Source organism: Aedes aegypti, chromosome 2, assembly GCF_002204515.2.
Source record: "Aedes aegypti strain LVP_AGWG chromosome 2, AaegL5.0 Primary Assembly, whole genome shotgun sequence".
In the NCBI taxonomy this organism is placed as follows: domain Eukaryota; kingdom Metazoa; phylum Arthropoda; class Insecta; order Diptera; family Culicidae; genus Aedes; species Aedes aegypti.
In genome coordinates, this window is record NC_035108.1 from 224,402,830 (window position 1) to 224,422,462 (window position 19,633).

A 19,633-nucleotide genomic window follows, 5' to 3' on the forward strand; every position below is an offset into this window, starting at 1 on the left:
GCCGGTATTGGCTTCTGAGGTTTTTTCAAGATTTTAGATAATTTCCAAAAGGGCTTAGAGCCAGGGTCCAATTGAGAAATTTTATTTTCAAAATTTTTGTTTCTTAATTGAGCAAAACGTTTCTTGATTTCTTTCTGCAAATCCTGCCATATAATTTTCATAGCAGGATCGCGAGTGCGTTGAAATTGCCTTCTCCTCACGTTTTTAAGACGGATCAAGAGTTTAAGATCATCGTCTATAATCACGGATTCAAATTTTACTTCACATTTTGGAATTGCAATGCTCCGGGCTTCAACAATGGAATTTGTTAAAGTTTCAAGAGCATTGTCAATATCAAGTTTAGTTTCTAAAGAAATGTTAACATCAAGATTGGAGTCAACATACGTTTTATATATATTCCAGTCGGCTCGTAAATAATTGAAAGTGGAGCTGATAGGATTGAGAGTCGCTTCTTGGGATATTTGAAATGTAACAGGGACATGATCAGAATCAAAATCAGCATGAGTAATCAGTTGGCTACAAAGATGACTAGAGTCGGTTAAGACCAAATCAATCGTCGATGGATTTCTAGAAGAGGAAAAACATGTGGGGCTATCAGGGTATTGAATTGAGAAATATCCTGAAGAGCACTCATCAAATAAAATTCTGCCATTGGAATTACTTTGAGAATTATTCCATGACCGATGTTTGGCATTAAAGTCACCAATGACAAAAAATGTTGACTTATTGCGAGTCAATTTACGCAAGTCAGTTTGGAGCAAATTAACTTGCTGCCCAGAGCATTGAAAAGGCAAATAGGCAGCTATGAAAGTATATTTACCAAACTGTGTTTCAACAGAAACACCTAAAGTTTCAAAAACTTTAGTTTCAAATGATGAAAACAGTTGATGTTTTATACGCCTATGAATGATGATTGCAACTCCCCCACATGCCCCATCAAGTCGATCGTTACGATAAACAAAAAAGTTAGGATCTCTTTTGAGTTTAGATCCAGGTTTTAAATACGTTTCGGTAATAACTGCTATATGCACGTTATTAACCGTAAGAAAATTAAACAGCTCGTCCTCTTTACCATTCAGAGAACGAGCATTCCAATTTAAAATATTTAAATTATTATTTGGATCCATTAGAAAAACGTAATCCAATAACAATTTGATTTGTAAATTTTACACCTACTTGGACTGCTTCAGTCATAGTGGTGGCTTTGAACATTGCATCAATCATTAGATTCAATTGTTCAGTTAGAAAATTAAAATCAGAGGCAGACATGTCATGTGATTTCCCATTGGAATTTCCGGTAGACGAAGAAGCGGAGTTACCTGTGGCGGTAGGGTTTTTTCCATTTGATTTGAAACAAGTGGAATGGGTACCCATGGATCGAACAGGGGAGGAGTTCGAATTTCCTGCTACGATATCGGCAAAGGATTTACCGTGGGTAGATACATTCGAAATAGAAAGATTCGAATGGCTACCCGACGGATTAAAATTTGTTTGTGAATGAGCATGATTATGATCTTCCTGATGGGTATGATTCATGATCAAGCGATCGTTAACTGAAAAATGAGCATTGTTCGATACTCTACCAGGCAAATTCCGGAAACGACCGTTATCGTAACGGATATTATCTTTCATCTGCCTGGTACGAGCCTCAATGACCTTTTTGCGTGAAGGACAATTCCAAAAATTGGACTTATGGTTAGCCCCGCAATTACAACATATGAATTTGGTGGTATCTTCCTTCACTGGACAGACGTCTTTGGCGTGAGAAGAACCTCCGCAAATCATGCATATAGCATCCATGCGACAATTTTTTGTACCATGACCCCACTTTTGGCACCGACGGCACTGAGTGGGGTTCTGGTAATTTCCTCCAGGTTTCTGGAAATCTTCCCATGTCACACGGACATCAAACAAAAGTTTTGCTTTTTCTAAAGCTTTAATATTATTTAGTTCTTTTTTGTTAAAGTGAACTAAATAAAATTCTTGAGAAAGCCCTTTCCGAACAATGCCAGATTGGGTTCTCTTTTTCATAATGATTACTTGGACTGGGGAAAATCCAAGTAAATCATTTATTCCATTTTTGATCTCTTCAGGTGATTTATAGTCACTTGAGAGACCTTTCAAGACAACTTTGAACAAACGTTCAGTTTTGTCGTCATAAGTAAAAAAAATGTGCTTCTTCTCTTCAAGATGTTTGAGAAGAAGCTCACGATCTTTAAGAGTTTCCGGCAAAACGCGACAGTCTCCTTTCTTTGCGATTTGGAAGGAAACCTTGATTCCCCTAATGGAGTTCAAGATCTCCTGCCTAAATCCCCCAAATTCGGAACAACTGACCACGATAGGCGGCACTCTTTGCTTCCTCACTTGAATCAAAGAGCTTGGGCTAGAGGCTGCTTCGATTTGGTGTTCGGAAAATTTGTCTAGAGCATCGAACTGATTGCTCATTTCGATACAATTATTCATTTCACCCTTGGAAGAAAGTTCGCATTCCGGAGAAACGTCCTTTCTTCCATTCTTGCCACGTGTAGTGACATTTTTAAAACCCACTTTTTTGGAAGGAAGTAGTGAATTCAGAGATTCACCCTTCCTTTTGTTTGTTGTTGATACCATGTTTAATTAATAAACGAAAGAAGACGTGACCTTCGAAAGGTTTTTTCCCAAGACGGTGTCCAAGAAGGATTACCACCGCTAGCTTTCGCCAACGGGTCCAACGAAAAATCGAAGGCACGGGTCCAAACAAGGATCGTAAAGGGATCAATAGTAGAAAAATAGTACTGAAAAGTACTGTTTTAGTAGCACTGAAGAGTACCGTTTTTAATTTTAGCACTGAAAAGTACTGTTTTTGTAGCACTGAAAAGTACTGATTTATTGCTTTAGGTAGTTTTTAAGAAAACTTCCAAGAGCAGAGAGAATTCGTGTACGCACAGCACGAAGGTACGATGCGCACTGAGAGTTCCTTCAGTAATTCTTGCGAAGTTTCTCCAGGAATTCTGGAAGAGTTCCTACAGGAATTTCGATGGAGTTCTTTCATAAATTCATGCGGTGTACCTCCAGAAACTCCTGCAGAGTTCCCAAGAACAAATCCTGGATACATTTTTAGGCGGATCCTTGGTGTAATTTTAAAACTTAAAACAAATTCTTAGGGAAACCGCAGAAAAAAATTCCACAGAATTATTAAATGTATGTCTTTTATGTGTAACGCCTTACCGAGAGGACGGCATAGTATTCAAAATCAAAGGAGGTTGAAATTTCTTATAGCTTTAAATTATATACATCAACATATAGGAATAGATGATAGATTTTCCAAATTCATATTATAAATATTAGAAAGTAAACCGAACAGTATGTTATAAATCAATCTTTAAAATACAACAGTAAAATCCAGAAGGTTTTTTTTCGAAAAAAAGTACATATTCTAAAAAAAACTTCATAAAGAATCCCAGAATGAGATTCTGAAACATTCTCTGGAGGAAATGATAGTGGAACTCATGAATAATTTACAGTAAAGTTTGTGACCTAATGAATTTAAAGAACTTTGTTAGTAAACACAGAACTAATTTTTGTCCTTGGACGAATTGCTGAAGGAGTATCTGAAATAAGTGTTAAATAAGTTCCTATCTACGATCTATGAAAATTAAACATAAATCGTCATAAAAAGGAAACCTGGAAAATCTCCAAAGGATTTCTCTAGAACATTCTCTTACAAATTTGTGAAAATGTTGCTACAGAACCAGTGAAATGTAAGGAAATTCCCAAACGATATCTTTGAAGAAATAGCAAGGAGTAGTATTCGAAGAATCTGATGAAATTTTTTTCGATGAATATTAGTTTTACCAGCAGGATTGATGTTAGAATTTATCAAATTGTAGAGGAAATTTATTCAAGAGTTTTAGCAAGATTGCAACATGGATTGAGATTATTGAGCTGGATGTATACTGCAAGTTAAAAATAATCACAGACTGAGCCATCACGATGTAAATCTTCATTCGCCAAAATAAATGCATTAAAACTAATTGAATTATTGAATTGACCACTGCGTTCATAATTTGACCATTAACAAATATTGCATTGTTAAATTGAATTGAAAAACTAGCAAATAAGAACAATAAAAAAACATCCATGGAATATTGAAAACCGCAAGTATTTACTCTGGAACTAGACGTTTTTGTCAATGATAGTATATATAGAAGTTATAGTTTCAATGGACCTTTTTTCTACTGCTAGTTTTAACTATCATATAAATATTTTTGAAAACGTTGCATAAACATAAATAATTGTTTAAAATGAAAAAAAAAATAGTTATTGAGTTATCTTTTTTAAATAACATTGTTTATGGAATCAAAAATAATTCAAATTCTTGCTTTGTCTAAATTGTCATTCTGTTTTCTGCTTCCAATTAAACAGAGATTGTGTTGAAACATACAATCTGCTCATTTTAAAGCCACTAAAACATAAATAAATAACACCTGAATTTTATATTATACCATTTAATTCCATTAGAAATTGAATCCTTTGACAAATACGCGTATTTTGACCCAAACTGTGGCCTTACAAGTACGCGAATCTTTTAAATGATATAAAATGTAGTGGAATTACATGGTATTATACTTAATCCGATTTTCATTTATTTATAAATGTCCCACTAAATAGCTTGAAATTATGTTTTCAAAACCCCTTATTATGTATATTGTTCCGTAAAGAGTTCAACATTCAAATAAACCCTCGGAAGAACACTGAAAACCACGGATGCATTTTGAACAGCACATGAGCTTGGCTTTTAAACAGGACACAATTTGCAGCGTGTTCAGAATAAAATATGAGCAGGGAACTGTAACATTTCTATATAAATGGTACCTAAGTTCAAAATCACACAATCAAGCATGCTGGATTTGCACCATAAAACTGATCACGTGTTTGCATATTTTTGTGATTTCTGCAAAGCATACTATGAACTACAATGGCCAAGAATATGAACTTGAACAGGTCATTTGCAAATTCGTCTCTGCTGAAAACTATGTATTCTTCTTGACGAATATAAATTAATGAATAGAAAAGAATGTAAAAACAGTTGCGACTATTACTTGGGAAATTTGTGTGAGAATTTTACGAAATATTCTTGAAAGAAATTGAGAATTTCAGGAGAAATTTGTTAATCATTTAAAAAACATTGAAAGTTCCTGGATCAAGCATTGAGTTATTCTTGAAAGAATTATTGAAAAAAACCTACTGAGAAAATTTTGAAGGCATGTATTTTGGAGATTATTCAAGGGATGACCTTTTATGTGGTGGTCAAAATTCATGGAATATCGTTAGAAATAAAAACGATACAAATCCTCGATAATATTACAAACGAAATTACGAACAAACTCCTTATGGATGAAATTGATTAAAAAATCTGGAAAACTTTCTGTTTCGTCTAACTCAAGGATGGCTTGGAAAATTCCAAAAGAAATTTTAAAGTTAATCGTTTTGTCATCAAGACGACCGTAAGATGTTCTAAGATGTTTAACGCACAAAACAAAAAAAGTCAGCAGTGCTATTCCCTTTTTTGTGGATAATATTAGATGACCAGTTACGTAGCTCTACAGAAGTCAGGAATTGTAAATTTTAGCAATCATATTGAGATTCTGGATGTTTAACCTTCAAGTAGAAGTTTTTGATGATATCCTGTGGAATTTATCAGAAGAATCACCTATTTGAATCCTGTGGAAATTCACAGAGAAATCATTTATCAAAATTTATAGAAATCTCAACAGGCCTGGATGAATCAATAAAGCTTATCTTATTTACATCGAGACAAAACTTAAACAAAATGTTTAATTTATGAATCAAAAAATGTAGTCGACAAAATTTGGCCACTTTGGAATATATTTCAGCTAAATAAGTTGTTAAGTGACCAATGTTACTTGAAAAACTGTTGGAAAGCTTACATACCTTTTCCGAAAAAAAATACAATGCACTGTTCCACTAAAAAAATAACTGTTTCGATAAAAACTAAGTTTATTTGAGAGATAACGAGCACTTTAATGTTTGCTAATCAAATTCAACGTATTTTGATAGAATATTATTCATAAGAATACTATAGAATTTTATCGTGCTTTTGTTAGTCGATTGTTTAGTGTTTGAGAAATAAATAATAGAAGTCGATCATCGGGGGACGGACCTGGTGTAGTGGTTAGAACACACGCCTCTCACGCCGAGGACCTGGGATCGAATCCCATCCCCGAAATAGTCATAAAAAAATTCAATCTTCTGCCGCCAAAAAAATCATGCATGGTTAAGATATGTTCAATTCACTTATTCCTAGGCGCCAAATAATGTGTTATATGAACTCTCACTATGTACGCCATCGTCGAATCACATGCGCCATTTTTCTGAAGTGCCCCCCCAAACACAGGCGCCTAGCTCCGCTAGTGATCACTATACTGCCGTGAATCGCAAGTCAGTCCCATCTGTAAAAAGTAGGCATTGAGAAAATGGGCTTCGAAGTTTTCTATACGAATATTCAAAAAAATCTACCGGATTGGAAAATGTTCAAATCTTAATGTAACTTTCACAATTTGCTTTTCACTACGACATTTTTACGAGAAAAATATAAGGTACCGTGGGGTAAGTGGATACAGAAAAATCAATCGTCAACTGCACTGTTATGTACAGCTAACGTAAATAATGTTATTCAAACTTTTTTCTGTTGATAACAAATATGGGACTAATATTCTTCAAATCGTCATTTATTTCGATTTTTCTAATTGTTATGTATTGAGTACGAGGGACTTGAAAATTTGCGCCAAATGATCCACTTGCCCCATTCATGGCAGTATAGTACGTGCATCTATATTAGCCATTGTCACCCTGCCCGGGTTGAGGAGAATTGCAAAAGAATAACAAAATTTACCATTAAAATAGAATGTCTAAATAGCGAAATTTGTTCTTTGTTTGTTTGAAATACGAGATAAAATAACAAAAATAATAACTAAGTTTATATGGCATAAAAACTAAATAATATCATATTTTGCCATTGTAATAACAAAATAATAGCAAAAATATAGTCAACCGTCAATAACAAAATATGTTATTATTTAGATATTGATACAGTAATACCTCGATATAACGTAACTCGATTTTTATTTTCGTTACGTTATATCGAGGTTACGTTATATCGAAGCAAAATATTGTTGTATCTAAATTTCGTTCAACATGTATAGTTTTATAAGAAAATTGATCTGAAATTGATGTTATTGACCTAGCAGGCATTTTCGTTTCAGAAAAGTTGCTGAACGAATTCGTTGTGGGATTATCGACATTATTCTAGGAGAATTCTCTGGGGGATCTTTGGAACTTGATTAGTTTTGGACGAATTCCCGAATTTATTTTTGTAATACAGAATATCCGTAGAAAAATATCTAAATGAAAACTTTAAAGATTACATGGAGAACCCACTGAAAAAATCCTAAAAAATTCTCTTAAGAAATTCCTCGCAATGCAGGATTTCGTTCCACATTGAACCCCTGAAGAAATGTCAGTTGGTTCTTGTATGAATATTTGGAGAATGTACTGCATAAATTTATAATAAAATTGCTGAAGTTATTCCAAGAAGATTGTTTTTTAGGTTTTTGGATGAATACCTACGAGTACGAGTACGAGTTTTTAGAATAATTCTAGAGCATTCCAAGAATTATTACTAGATAGTTCTTTGAAAGGGTCGCTGGAATTCAAGAAAAATTCCTGGAATGATTTATGAATCTCTATACTCCAAAAAGTTGAGGTATCGTATGCGGAATGGTTTGAAGAATTTATAGTTGAATCCTCTCCTGGGGAAATTACTTGGTAAAATTCTTGATCAAAGGTATAGAAGAATTCATAGATATATTTGAACAAGAAACTATGTGAGAAATTTAAAATCCTTGAATTTAAAATTCCTAGAATCCGGAATGCTTTGGAAACAGTTCTTGCACACTAAACTCGTTTTACCGAAAATCGGTGAATTTCACCGTAATCTCAACAGCTGAACAGTACGGAGAAATAAAACACCGTATTTCGTCGGAATTTAACGGATTACGGTGATTTTTTACCGAATAATGTAAAAATTTACCGTACTCCGATGATTCATTTCACCGAACTGTTCAGCTGTTGAGATTTCACAGGAATCCGTAAAATAATTTAATCCTAATAATGTGGACATATTCTGGCAAAAATCCTGGAGGTATGCAAATACAATTTTCTGATAGAAGTCTTCGAATCCTTGGGACAGGAATCCGTTAAGTCAATACGGATCAAATGATACTAGAAGCTCTTGAAGGAATTTCTGAAATCGCTCTGAAAAAATAAAAAAAAAAAATGTGGTGGAATCGCTGGAATCATTTCGGAAGAATATCTCAGAAGTTTTTATACATGAATATAAGGAGGATTAACTAGTGGAATTCCTGGGAGATCACTGTCGCAATGATTTAAGTTAAAAAATGTTAGTTTCCTCGGTATCGATGTATGACTGTGTCCAGTGATAGTGGACGCTTGGATTGCTCTGATTTAGTATTGGTTGGTGTTTGAATCTTGAAAAATGTTTATTGTAGTTCATAAATCAAGTTTTCAATAAAAATTGGTAAAATAAATGGGAGCCAAAAAAAGTTACGTTATATCGAGGTAAAAATTACGTTATATCGAGTTACGTTATAAAGAGGTTACGTTATATAGAGGTTACGTTATATCGAGGTATGACTGTAACAAAATCATAACTAAATAAGCTATTCACGAGTAGATCAAAATAATGGTAATTTTAGTTCTTTGACTTTAATATCTAAATTTAGCATGATTAAAAATAAACTTTTTGCTTTCCTGCAAAAAACATTTGCTTTTTAAATCTTCAATGAATATCATACGAATTGTGAAATTAGATATTATTTTTTTGTTCTCATGAATTACTCAAATAAAGTTTTCAAATATCAAAATAATGACATATTTTACTGTGATGGCGATGTTTGTTATTCTTTAGATATTTAATATTTTTTTAGTATTTTTGCACAAATAACAAATTTTACCATGATAGTATATTTTGTTTAGTTATTACATGACTTTTAAGGATAACATACCAATGACAAGTTTTGCTATGATTGTATGTTTGGCTATTGATGAGATATTTATGTCATATATTAATAACATAACAATGGTTAAACTAGATATGATTGCAAAATTTGTTCTTATTTTACCATTATTTTCTTATTCACCTTTACCCGGGTGTCGACGTCATCCTATGGGCTCATACTTTGGCATACGTTACCGAAAAATGCCCGTTCTGACTGTTTCTTTTTGAAAGCTCAGTTTGCCTCTCTAAAATATGCACCATGTATTTACCACTATGCTTCAGTGTAATCGCGTTGCAAATCGCGGGCCTCAGGGGATCTTCTCAGAACTGAAATTTCACAAGTTCACGATTGCAAAACAACTAGTTCTAGATATCATCTAAGTCACCTAAGCCTAAAGCGCTCTGTTCACGGGACAGGGCTTCAATGAGTACTTGAATTCTACCTATTCGGTTGAACACTTCCACATTAGCGTTAGCGTTAGCGTTAGCGTAGTTACGGTATACTTCGTAGATTGGATACTAGCAACAGTCATGTTTCTTTTTAATAATCTCATCCTGACTGCTTTCAGGAACAAGGCAGGGGAGTATACCTTGTTCTAATCATAAACAAGAATATTAAAAGCATGAATATTGCTATTCCCGGCCACGCCCATCTTTACCGTAACTTAGGATAGGGGAAGAATATGTTGATGTAGCACTTACTTAATGAGAGGCCACCGACTCAGCGACGCCCTCATAAGTGCTACGGAGGTGGGGGTTGGGAGGGGTATAAGGTCACGTCAGGATTCGCCTGAAAAGCTAGCGATGGACCCAGAGCAATTGTGATTAGGTGGTAATTATTTAGTCTTTTGAATTCCGGCTATCAAAAGAGAAAGCAACAGTTTATTTATTGTATAAATAGTATTTGGAGTAATGATTTTTGATTATGCGGTAATATTTTTTTTGCTCAATACCCAGTAAAGAACAAAACCGATCCCTCCAGGGTCATCGTCTGTAAAAAAAAATGATAATAATGCGCGTTACACAAACAAAGCGGACCGTAAAAAAAATACCGATAAAAAAGGACCGATGGTACAGTTTCTAGGATAATCGAAAAAAGAAAGGAAGCGCGTTTGAACTAAACAGTGAGGACAACACACTATGTTTTTCTGCTCAGAATTATACAAAAAGCAGAATCGATATCTCCAGGGTCATCGAACGGTTAAAAAAGCACTTACAACCCATTGTAAGCTGCGTAACACCCGCCCGAACAGAACACGCGAACCGAACAAAAATATCTAACCCCGAAAAAATATTTTTCGTTCAAGAAACGACCGGAGTTCCTCAACGCACAAAAAATACGGTCCCTAAAACTTACAAAAGAAAAAGTATCAAACTGGAACAAACTCACCGGATTGGTTCTCTGAAATCCTGTGTTGCATGTAAATTCCGGACGGTTCGTTGCAAAGCATGAGACAGCCAAAAACCATTTGATTTTCAGTACCTAGAACACGAGTCAACGAAATCACTTCCATTCGTCAATTTTTCCACTATCACTTTTTCACTTTTTTGAACATAACAATTGTTTTCTAATATTATTAGATATTAAAACCGGAAAGATTTGTTTTTTTTTTCAATTTGACAGCAGTAAAAAAATTTTCGCGTCCGATTTTCTATTCGGTTGAACACTTCCACATTCCACATATAGCCGACAGATAGGTTTATATGCCGACTGGTGGTCACCTGGTGATGTGGATAAACTATTCAGTTAATCATTTATTGAATTTTAACATAATGTCTCTTTTAAGCAATAAAAGCATAAGCTTTGTTTTTTCAACTAATATCTATCAATCATAATACTTGTTGAGCAAAGATCTATTTATTTTATACATACAGGCCGTTCATAAGCCACGTAGTCTGAGTATAGTCAATTTTGGTCTCCCCGTCTTCCCAGTTTGACTAACTTATTCTGACCAACCCCAGCCCTCCGCCTGCAGCAAATCTATTTCATTCATAGATTTATGGTCAACGTGATAAGGGGTCACCATAAAGTACGTCACACTATTAGTTTTATGCTACGTACTTAAGATGATTATAAAACAAAGCTAAACAACACATTTTCAAGAGCACTAGTCTAGAGACCAAACAACAGCTCTGAGCTAAAAATTTTAACGATGGAACATCAGCATGCAATCAGTTGATCAAATTTTCAACGCGGTTGTCTAGGTTTTCATTGCAAAACGTCCTTATGCGAAATGTCCCACCCCCGAATGACTCGCACTAGCGTCTGTTCCCCATGTGAGGGGCGGCTAATCATCATCCGAGTGCCAGGGATCAAGTCGTAGTCACTACACACTAGTGGCGTTTCTGGCAATGTTGGAATTGCATTCCGAAATTTGTACTGTCAAACTGTCATGCAAGTATATGTACAATTTTTTTTAGCACGGTTGTCTATTAAGGTGCAAAATTCTCAAACTTATTGAAAACTTTTCAAGCAATTTAGCTTGCCGAGACATATGACAAACAAATTTCGATTCCAATCCCACAGACTTCCTACAAATTGTACCCCATCACACATTTTATCGATTGATTATTTTTCACCCTTTTTCAGCTTCAGCATCCGAAGGCCAAGGAATGGTTGATCGCTGCAGCCAACGCAAACTACCAGGAGCTGGCAAAACTCTCTACTGACTATCCCAATCTGGTCAAGTTGCAGGTGAGTGCAATTTTCCAATACGCTTTTACAAATACAATTAATTTACCGAAAGACACCGGTCTGGTACGTCCAATGAGTTGCATCGTACATTTTCGGTAGGCACTAGACTGCCCATAAAAGCATAACTGTCCCATATTGATTTTCGAACCAACACCTTTTTTCATCGCAACATCCATTTTTTATCATATACTTTACGCCGTATATGAAAATTTACACATTTTGTTTGAAAATGTTGTGGAAAAATATGATGTTAGTGCAGTCCCATATTGAACAATAAAGACATAACAGTCTCTATATGAACTTCGAATCCAAATAGCAACTGAAAAACGCGAATTGTGTCTGAACTTATATTTTTTTGCTGTTCAATAGAAGCATAATGAGTTATCTGTGCGGTGATGCCAAATAAATATGACATGCAGAAATGTACTAGATAATTATGAAAATTTGTATAAGAAGACAAAATTTAAACTTTGATCGCTATTTTCTCAATGCCTACTAATTCCATATGGGACAGTTATGCTTTTATGGGCAGTAGAGGTTTATTTAAATCGGTGGATTTGGCTGCTGCCGAAATTATTGGTCATAGTTAATTAATTAAAACTGTTTGGTCAATATACTGTCTCTAGATCTAAGTTCTGCTTTTGTGGAACCTAGAAACCGTTTAAACTACCCTATCGACGGCTCTGCGCTATTTTCCACTTCTTCTATAAAATTTATACGTTTGTTTTCGATAATATATATGGCTAAATTTCATTCATAAATTTAAGTTTCGGTTTATTGTTTTATTGTTATTGCCCATCGCTTTTGAAAGGTAGGAAATGCGACCATTTCCTCTCACTCGCTCACATATGTGCAGAGTGGGTGCAATTTGGCGAGCCTCCAGTATGCAACGTGAGGGGAACGGAAATAATTTACCCTGATCAATGATACTGCCAGCCATCGCTGACTATGCCTCAGAGAGACAGTATGCTACCCTCGCCGATTGGTGTACGTTTATCAATTTAGCATAGCAATCGAATGTCCGATAGCCTTGTGATCGAATCTGCTGTTAGTTGAACAATAATTCACAATTCCGTTCCATAAATCGCTTCATTCAATTAAGTGAGATTTTTATTAACACATGTACAGTTGTATTTGTCTAGTTGATATCTCGTAAATCGTACTGAGTGCCAAACGAAGATAATGATAGCCTTACCTATTAATCTTAAAGTTGCGCTAGACGATGTATCTTTTATAAAATACCACATTATCATGAACATAGATGACTTTACAATTCTTAGTTAAACACGTTAATGTTCGTGGTCGAATACATTCAGTATTTAAAAAACCTTTTCTTTTGTGTTTTCAAGACGGTTTCCAAGCAGAATTACCATCGCTAACGAAATTTTACTTCCACCAACGATTCAAAAACATAAACTCGAGAGTACGGGTGCGACCAAGAAACAAAAATTAATCGATAGGTATTTAAGTAGGACTGATAGGGATGGTACACAAATTATGTTACGCTAAATTTCAACGAAAACACTAGTTTTCGATCTGTGAGAAACTGTTTATTGTTTGAAATTTGGGATTCATAGTGTAATACAATTAAAAAAAACTTTTTGCCAAAATCTGAAATTTTGCTATGCACTACAACTTAACGAAAGCCACTAAATCGATCCCAGCTGTCGTGTCATGTGTATATCAACCTTCAACCATTTCCAATTTAAAAAATGCCTGTAATTACGTTCGTAAATTGAGAGGCGAAACCCCTTGACAGCTAGCATCCAGCCGCTGACGACTGGCGACGACGATGAATGACGGAGAGACGACAACCAACGATGAATGACGACTGGTGGCTCTTCTTTTGTCTTTTATGAGCTTGGAGGCCACTTTAGCCCCACCACCTAATCCATCTGGGTGGTATCAAAGGCTGTTGAAACTACACCGACCACCACTAAAAGAGCACCACTTCGGCGTCGGCGGCTGCAATTGACGGAATCTTTCACCATGGACTGTCAGAACTGGGCAAAATCGTTTCTACAGAATAACGACAGTGTGCCATCGACGACGGCCATTATTTTGATGGGTTGGAACGACATCCATTCGGGGACTTTGGGTGACGACTTTGGCGACGACATCAATGGTGATGGCAAAACAAACAAAAGCCCATTGAAAATGAAAATTTATTCTCATCACACATAATTTCGAGCCTCAGCCGAAAAATTTATACCGAAAGGATGCATAAAATTTTGAAATTTCCTCTGAACCATTGACGTTCTTGTCGTTGTGCTGGGGTGGGCTTTGGTGTACGACCGACCAGTGACAACATTGATCGTCATCGACATTTATACTTGTTCCCCATGCTGAAAACCATCCTCTACGGCAACAACGAATCTGCACTTGTCTTGGTCTGAACTGTACGGTGAACGTAAACGATATCATCTTTCGATTTGTAATATTTTTTTGGTTTGTTCTGTAGAGATTTTTTAATATGTGAAAATTTGTTTTCAGAAACTCAGAATTACGCAGGAGACACAATTACTTGTTATGAAATCTGAGTATAGTAATTTCTCGATCATATCACGGATCCAATTTGTTTTGGCGTGATATACCGAGCGTGATAAAATGAAAATGTATTTTTCTGATACAGGTATGTTCCGTTTTTATCAACATGATCGGCAGTTTTCAGTTGACAAAAACGGAACCGTGACAATAACGGAATAATTTTCTTAGACAAGATATTTTACAAATTTGAAAAGAAAATTGCAGTTTTGTCAGGATAATACACATTTTCATCCTATAAATGCACAGTATTGATGTTTAGGAGCTGTGAGGAGCATTCAAATTGTAAAAGCGCGTAATTGACCAGAACATATTGTTGCATTTCACCAAAGGTGACAAAATCGAATTAGAATCAATTCATGCTTATTCAATAGTAATGGCACGAGAGCCCCTTTTATTCCTATTAAATATTAAGTATTGGAATACGCATCTTTTTACTTTTCCAATAAAAAAAATGTCCGGAAAAATCAAAGGTACCGTTTTGTCTCAAATTCCGATCAGACTCATATTCCGAACACTTGGTTTTTGTATGACGATGTGGTTGAAATGTTTCGCTGAAATATGTCATCAAATTACAATTTAAACGTCTTCCAATCTATTTTATATCTCTGGAGTAGTGATGATTCTCTAGTTTGAGACCGGTAGAACTAGCTCAGGTAAATTTATTTGCGAAATTATTCATTCGAATACGATTTATTCGTGCTGTTCGGAATGTGAATCAAGGTGTTCGGAATATGAGACAGAATGAACACAGTGTTCGGCATTTGAATCAAAATGGTGTTCCATACTTTTGCGTACAAACAATACTACGTAAGCTAAAATAAACAATTTTATCGGCACACCCAACAGCTAACAGTTAGACTTAGCGAAGAAATTGAAATTTTCACTAATATCAGCTAATTTATGCCTATCAGATGCATTTGAAGTCACTGCTGGCCTTAAGTGTTCGGAATATGAGTCAAAACGGTACACAGCAAAATAAACTAGCGATTTTCATCAAGTCTGCCTTGATCGTCGTTGGCAAGCTAGAGTTTTCTTGCAGTTTGAAAACACTTTGTTTCATATTTCGTGTGTACACCCAAAATAAATCGGATGGCGGATTTCCCTCCTAGCGTATTAGGTGCTAAATCCACCTATTGATGGTAAGATTCGCCTCCTAAGCGTAGACGGGCAAACCCGTCAAATGAAATCGAGCACATTGGACTTGAAAATTCGAGCAATCTAAATGTTTACACCCGACCCACACAATTGCACAACCAATCCGAAGCCGAATGATGGCATCGGAAACGCACACTTAGGCAAATGGTCACGCGGCAAATGGATGGTGGACATGTCAGAGGAATGGGATGAATATAGAGCTTAGTGACATTTGAACGCACGAAGACTAGCATACGCTCGTCATACACAGTTTGTTTTTGTTTTCCTCAAAGAAACTTGCACACGGTTTCCAGACTCATCAAAATGCATATGGAAATATTACCCAATTTGATAAATTTACACCCAGATTCTGGGTGTTTTTCGAGACAGAGTGCATATTGTTTTCCTCTAAGGTTCACAACTACATCTAGACTAGGGCACCCATACCATTGGGCGTGATAACCACTATTGCAATATAATACGCTTTATATATTGCTTTTGTCACTTCTTCCATCAAGCCGTCGATAGGTGCGTAGAGATAGAACTGGTTTATGAATCGGGAGGTCCTTGGTTCGATTCCGAGTAAGCGCGAGTATTTATTTTGTTTTTATTTTTTGGTTCTTCAGGCAAATTTATGAAATTCAACCCGATTTCTTGTGGCGAATTATCATAATAGATTCCGGTCCCTGTATTTAGATAATCATTTTGCTTGAGTGACTATCGAAATAAGGTACCGTGTGACAAATGGGTAAAGGAAATCGTACAGAGATGGTTCTTAAAAAAATAAAATGAATAAGATCTACTATATTTTTCAGATTGTTTCCTACTAAATCTATGCTATATTTAAATTTAATGTTTGTGCCAAGGTAAATATTGAAAATTTTGGAAACTAGTGGGACAAGTGAAAATATTGTCGTTTTAAATGACTGAACTGAAACTAAAAAAATAACAGTCAGATCTGTGATTTCAAATGGCCTCATTTGTTAGTGTATGAATACAAAAAAAAAAACACACATAAATACATAATAAACATTTTGTTCTTTTTAAAACAATTTTCTTGAGTTAAGTTATTAATTTAGCAACAATGTTACTTTTATTAAAAGTATTAACATCATCGAAAATCAAACACCATTCTATTTTACCGATTTTCCACTACTCATTTTATGTAAAGTTAAGTTAGGCTGATACAAATATTAAATTTCTTCTATGTCCGAGACCACTTGGAAGTTACGAGGGGGGATAAAAATAAATAGGGAACAAACAAATAAAAATGAAAAAATAAGTTAGTTTTTCGAATTTTCTATTTTTAATGATAGTTGTTAAGCTGTTTTTAATCGTCCTCTGGATCATGTTTTTACTTGTTTTTTACTTGCAAATTGAAAAAACCTAACTGATGTCAAAAAAATGATGAATCTTTTTTTTCTCCCCTTCAAAATTTTCGGATTTTCGAAAGGGGGGGGGGGTGACATAAAAGAAAATTAATATTTGTATCAGCCTTATCTCTTTTCCAAATAATGTATTTATTGCCTTTATCGAGCGGATTTAACCCGGTCAAAAGTGTCAACATTCTTGTACCTACTGAATAAGTCATTATTTGAACTTAGTATCCAAACTCATGCGTCATCCGTTGAAGCCATTCAGAACATTACGATGTACATGTTTTTTTTTATTTCTTTATTAGTATCATTCCAAACATTACATTCATTTCTTCTTTCATCCTAATTTGGTAAAACAAATTTAAGATTTTATTAACATTTTGTTAACAACATACTACATCTCCCTGGCTCTTCACCCGAAAGGCTTTGGGGTTTTACATATTTCGACTTGTTGAATCCAACAAAAATAGTCCGGTTGAAAACCCCGTGTAACACCATCGTGACCTTCCCTTGTTAGCTACCCCATATACCCGATTGCCCCAAGGCTCCGCCACAAGAAATTTGCCTTAGACACCAAAATATGAAAAACAAAAAAATTAATTACAAAGACTGGATTCGAAACCGCAACCTTTGGATCCTTAAACATAAACTTACACCACATGCCTATCATAGTTTCTCATGTATGGGTCTCTACATCACACAACATGGAACCATCTTGTCACGGAGAACAACCTGCAAGAGGAGCAAAATACAACACCCGTTGGACAGCCAAGTGCGAGAAGGGGTGAGATGATATGTTCTATAAATATATTTAAAGTACCAACGCGGTGCTGCGGAAATTTCTTACTTATACCAGAGTCAAAATCTATATGTTTGTATATCTATATTATCGGCAATAACTTATACATTTGCAGTGGAAATAGAATTTCATGCCGTGCGTGTTGGATTGGGTAATATATTAGGGAGAAACAAATAAACACACTTGACTATAACAGTCGGGCGCTTTATAAGCAGAATTTTATCGTTGACGTTTGCTGATTGATTTACTTTTAATTTATTTACATTTTGGTCTCCTATTAGTCGCATGGTTGGGGACGGTATGAGACTCCTCGAAGTAGGAGACCCAGGGTTTGTGGGATTCGATTCATTTGACGATGTAATATTGTAATCAAACATCTAAGTGTGCATACAGCAAACTGGATTACCGTAATTCTTTCGCAATATTAGAAGTGGAACAATTATCACGACATGGATGTTTTATGTATCTTCTAACAATTACTTATCAAAATAGAGGCCGTTGATAAACCATGTGATCATTTAGCGGGGAGGGGGTATCTAGCCAAAGACCACGGTCCACCCATTTGTGTTTCAAAGAAAATTCCCCCATCAACTAAACCTGAAAGGTTTCATTAGCAGTCGGATGGTTCAAGTTTAAAAAAAAAGTTTTAAAATTCAATATGTCATATCTTCTTTACCAACAACGATTAGAAGACGATTAAGATTTCTATGGAAATTACTATGACAAAATTTGAAAAAATGTTCCCCACATGTTAGTACTGTAATGTTAATACAAAATTATCTCTAAGTGAAAACTAATTCCTCAAACAATAATAAGGAACACTGCAGTAGAAACAAATCTTTTTTGAGCTATTTTTGTTAGGGATTTTTGCAGAAGTTTGTCACACTATAATCTCACATTTCGCTTAATAATAGCAAACCAATTCATAAATATCTCTTCTCCCATTTTTCAAATTTCTGTTTCATTCATGAACAAATGAAACACATGATCATTGGGTGAGCGGGGGGTTATTCGTCAAAACCACACAAAAGCACGAGGGGGGAGGAGGTGACTGAAAAGTCAGGAAAAATGTTCACGTGGTTTATGGACGACCCCTAAGAAAGATATGGGGATTTGAATTTCAAACTTTTTTTAAATCTTAAACCGCTCTTATTAGCAGTCATTTACATTTACCGTTATATTTTTTTTTGTAGAGAAGATGCAATAGTACCTAACTGGAATTTACAGAAATTACAATAAGGTTTAATTATCGCACTCAACATTTTACACCAAAGCCAGATTTTCTATATTTTTGGAATTGATATACATAAATAATAATTCTCAAAAAACTTATGTGCACAACATAATCGCAAAATAATGGTGAACGCGTCACGAAATGATTTTGTATACCCTTAAGTGGATTTTTTGGTGTTTGTGCACGTTCAGAGGTTTGCCAAGCCGCATATCTAAATAAAACCCGTGAAGATCTTTTCCAAACAATATTTTTTCTACATCCCAGAAAATAGGGTGTCTTTGAGCTTGTTGTGATATACATATTTGAAAATAGTAAATAGGCAAAGAATGTTCGCAGTTAATAATAAAGGGAACGCTCATAGAACATTCCGCCGTGGATCAAGCTCTGTCCCAGTTGGAACGAAACACTTGAAGAAAATTACTTAGTAAAAGAAGGAAAAAATATGAATTTTGAAAGTGTACATCAAAAACATTATCGAAAGAATGGAAAATTGATTAAAATAATGTTTTTTCAACATATCTCGAATAGATATCATGTGTTTGTTATAAAATTATTTATATAGAAATATTAGCAGGTTCTAAAGTAATGATCATTCTAAATGCGTTGCTTGCAAGAATTGATAAATCAGTAATTTATAAAAATGTTTATGTATTAGCTTTACTAAATTTTATCTAAGTGTAAAAGTCACGTAGGAAATTGATTGAAGTGAAATTATGAAATCTAATTAAGGAAGATTGGATTGAACAAATGTGTAGTGAAAATAAATCAC

General features: G+C 34.9%; 1 protein-coding gene across 3 annotated transcripts in view; it reads left to right on the forward strand.

The window, feature by feature from the left end:
* LOC5572905 (ankyrin repeat domain-containing protein SOWAHA) overlaps positions 1-19,633 on the forward strand; it is a 408,139-nt gene that overhangs the window by 68,429 nt on the left and 320,077 nt on the right. For all 3 annotated transcript variants that reach the window (XR_002500339.1, XM_021844137.1, XM_021844138.1), the window contains exon 4: positions 11,670-11,774. Coding sequence is in view for 2 of the 3 variants with exons in the window: in XM_021844137.1 (XP_021699829.1) it covers positions 11,670-11,774 (105 nt within the window). In the remaining variant the exon portion in view is untranslated. The remainder of the gene's footprint in view (positions 1-11,669; positions 11,775-19,633) is intronic.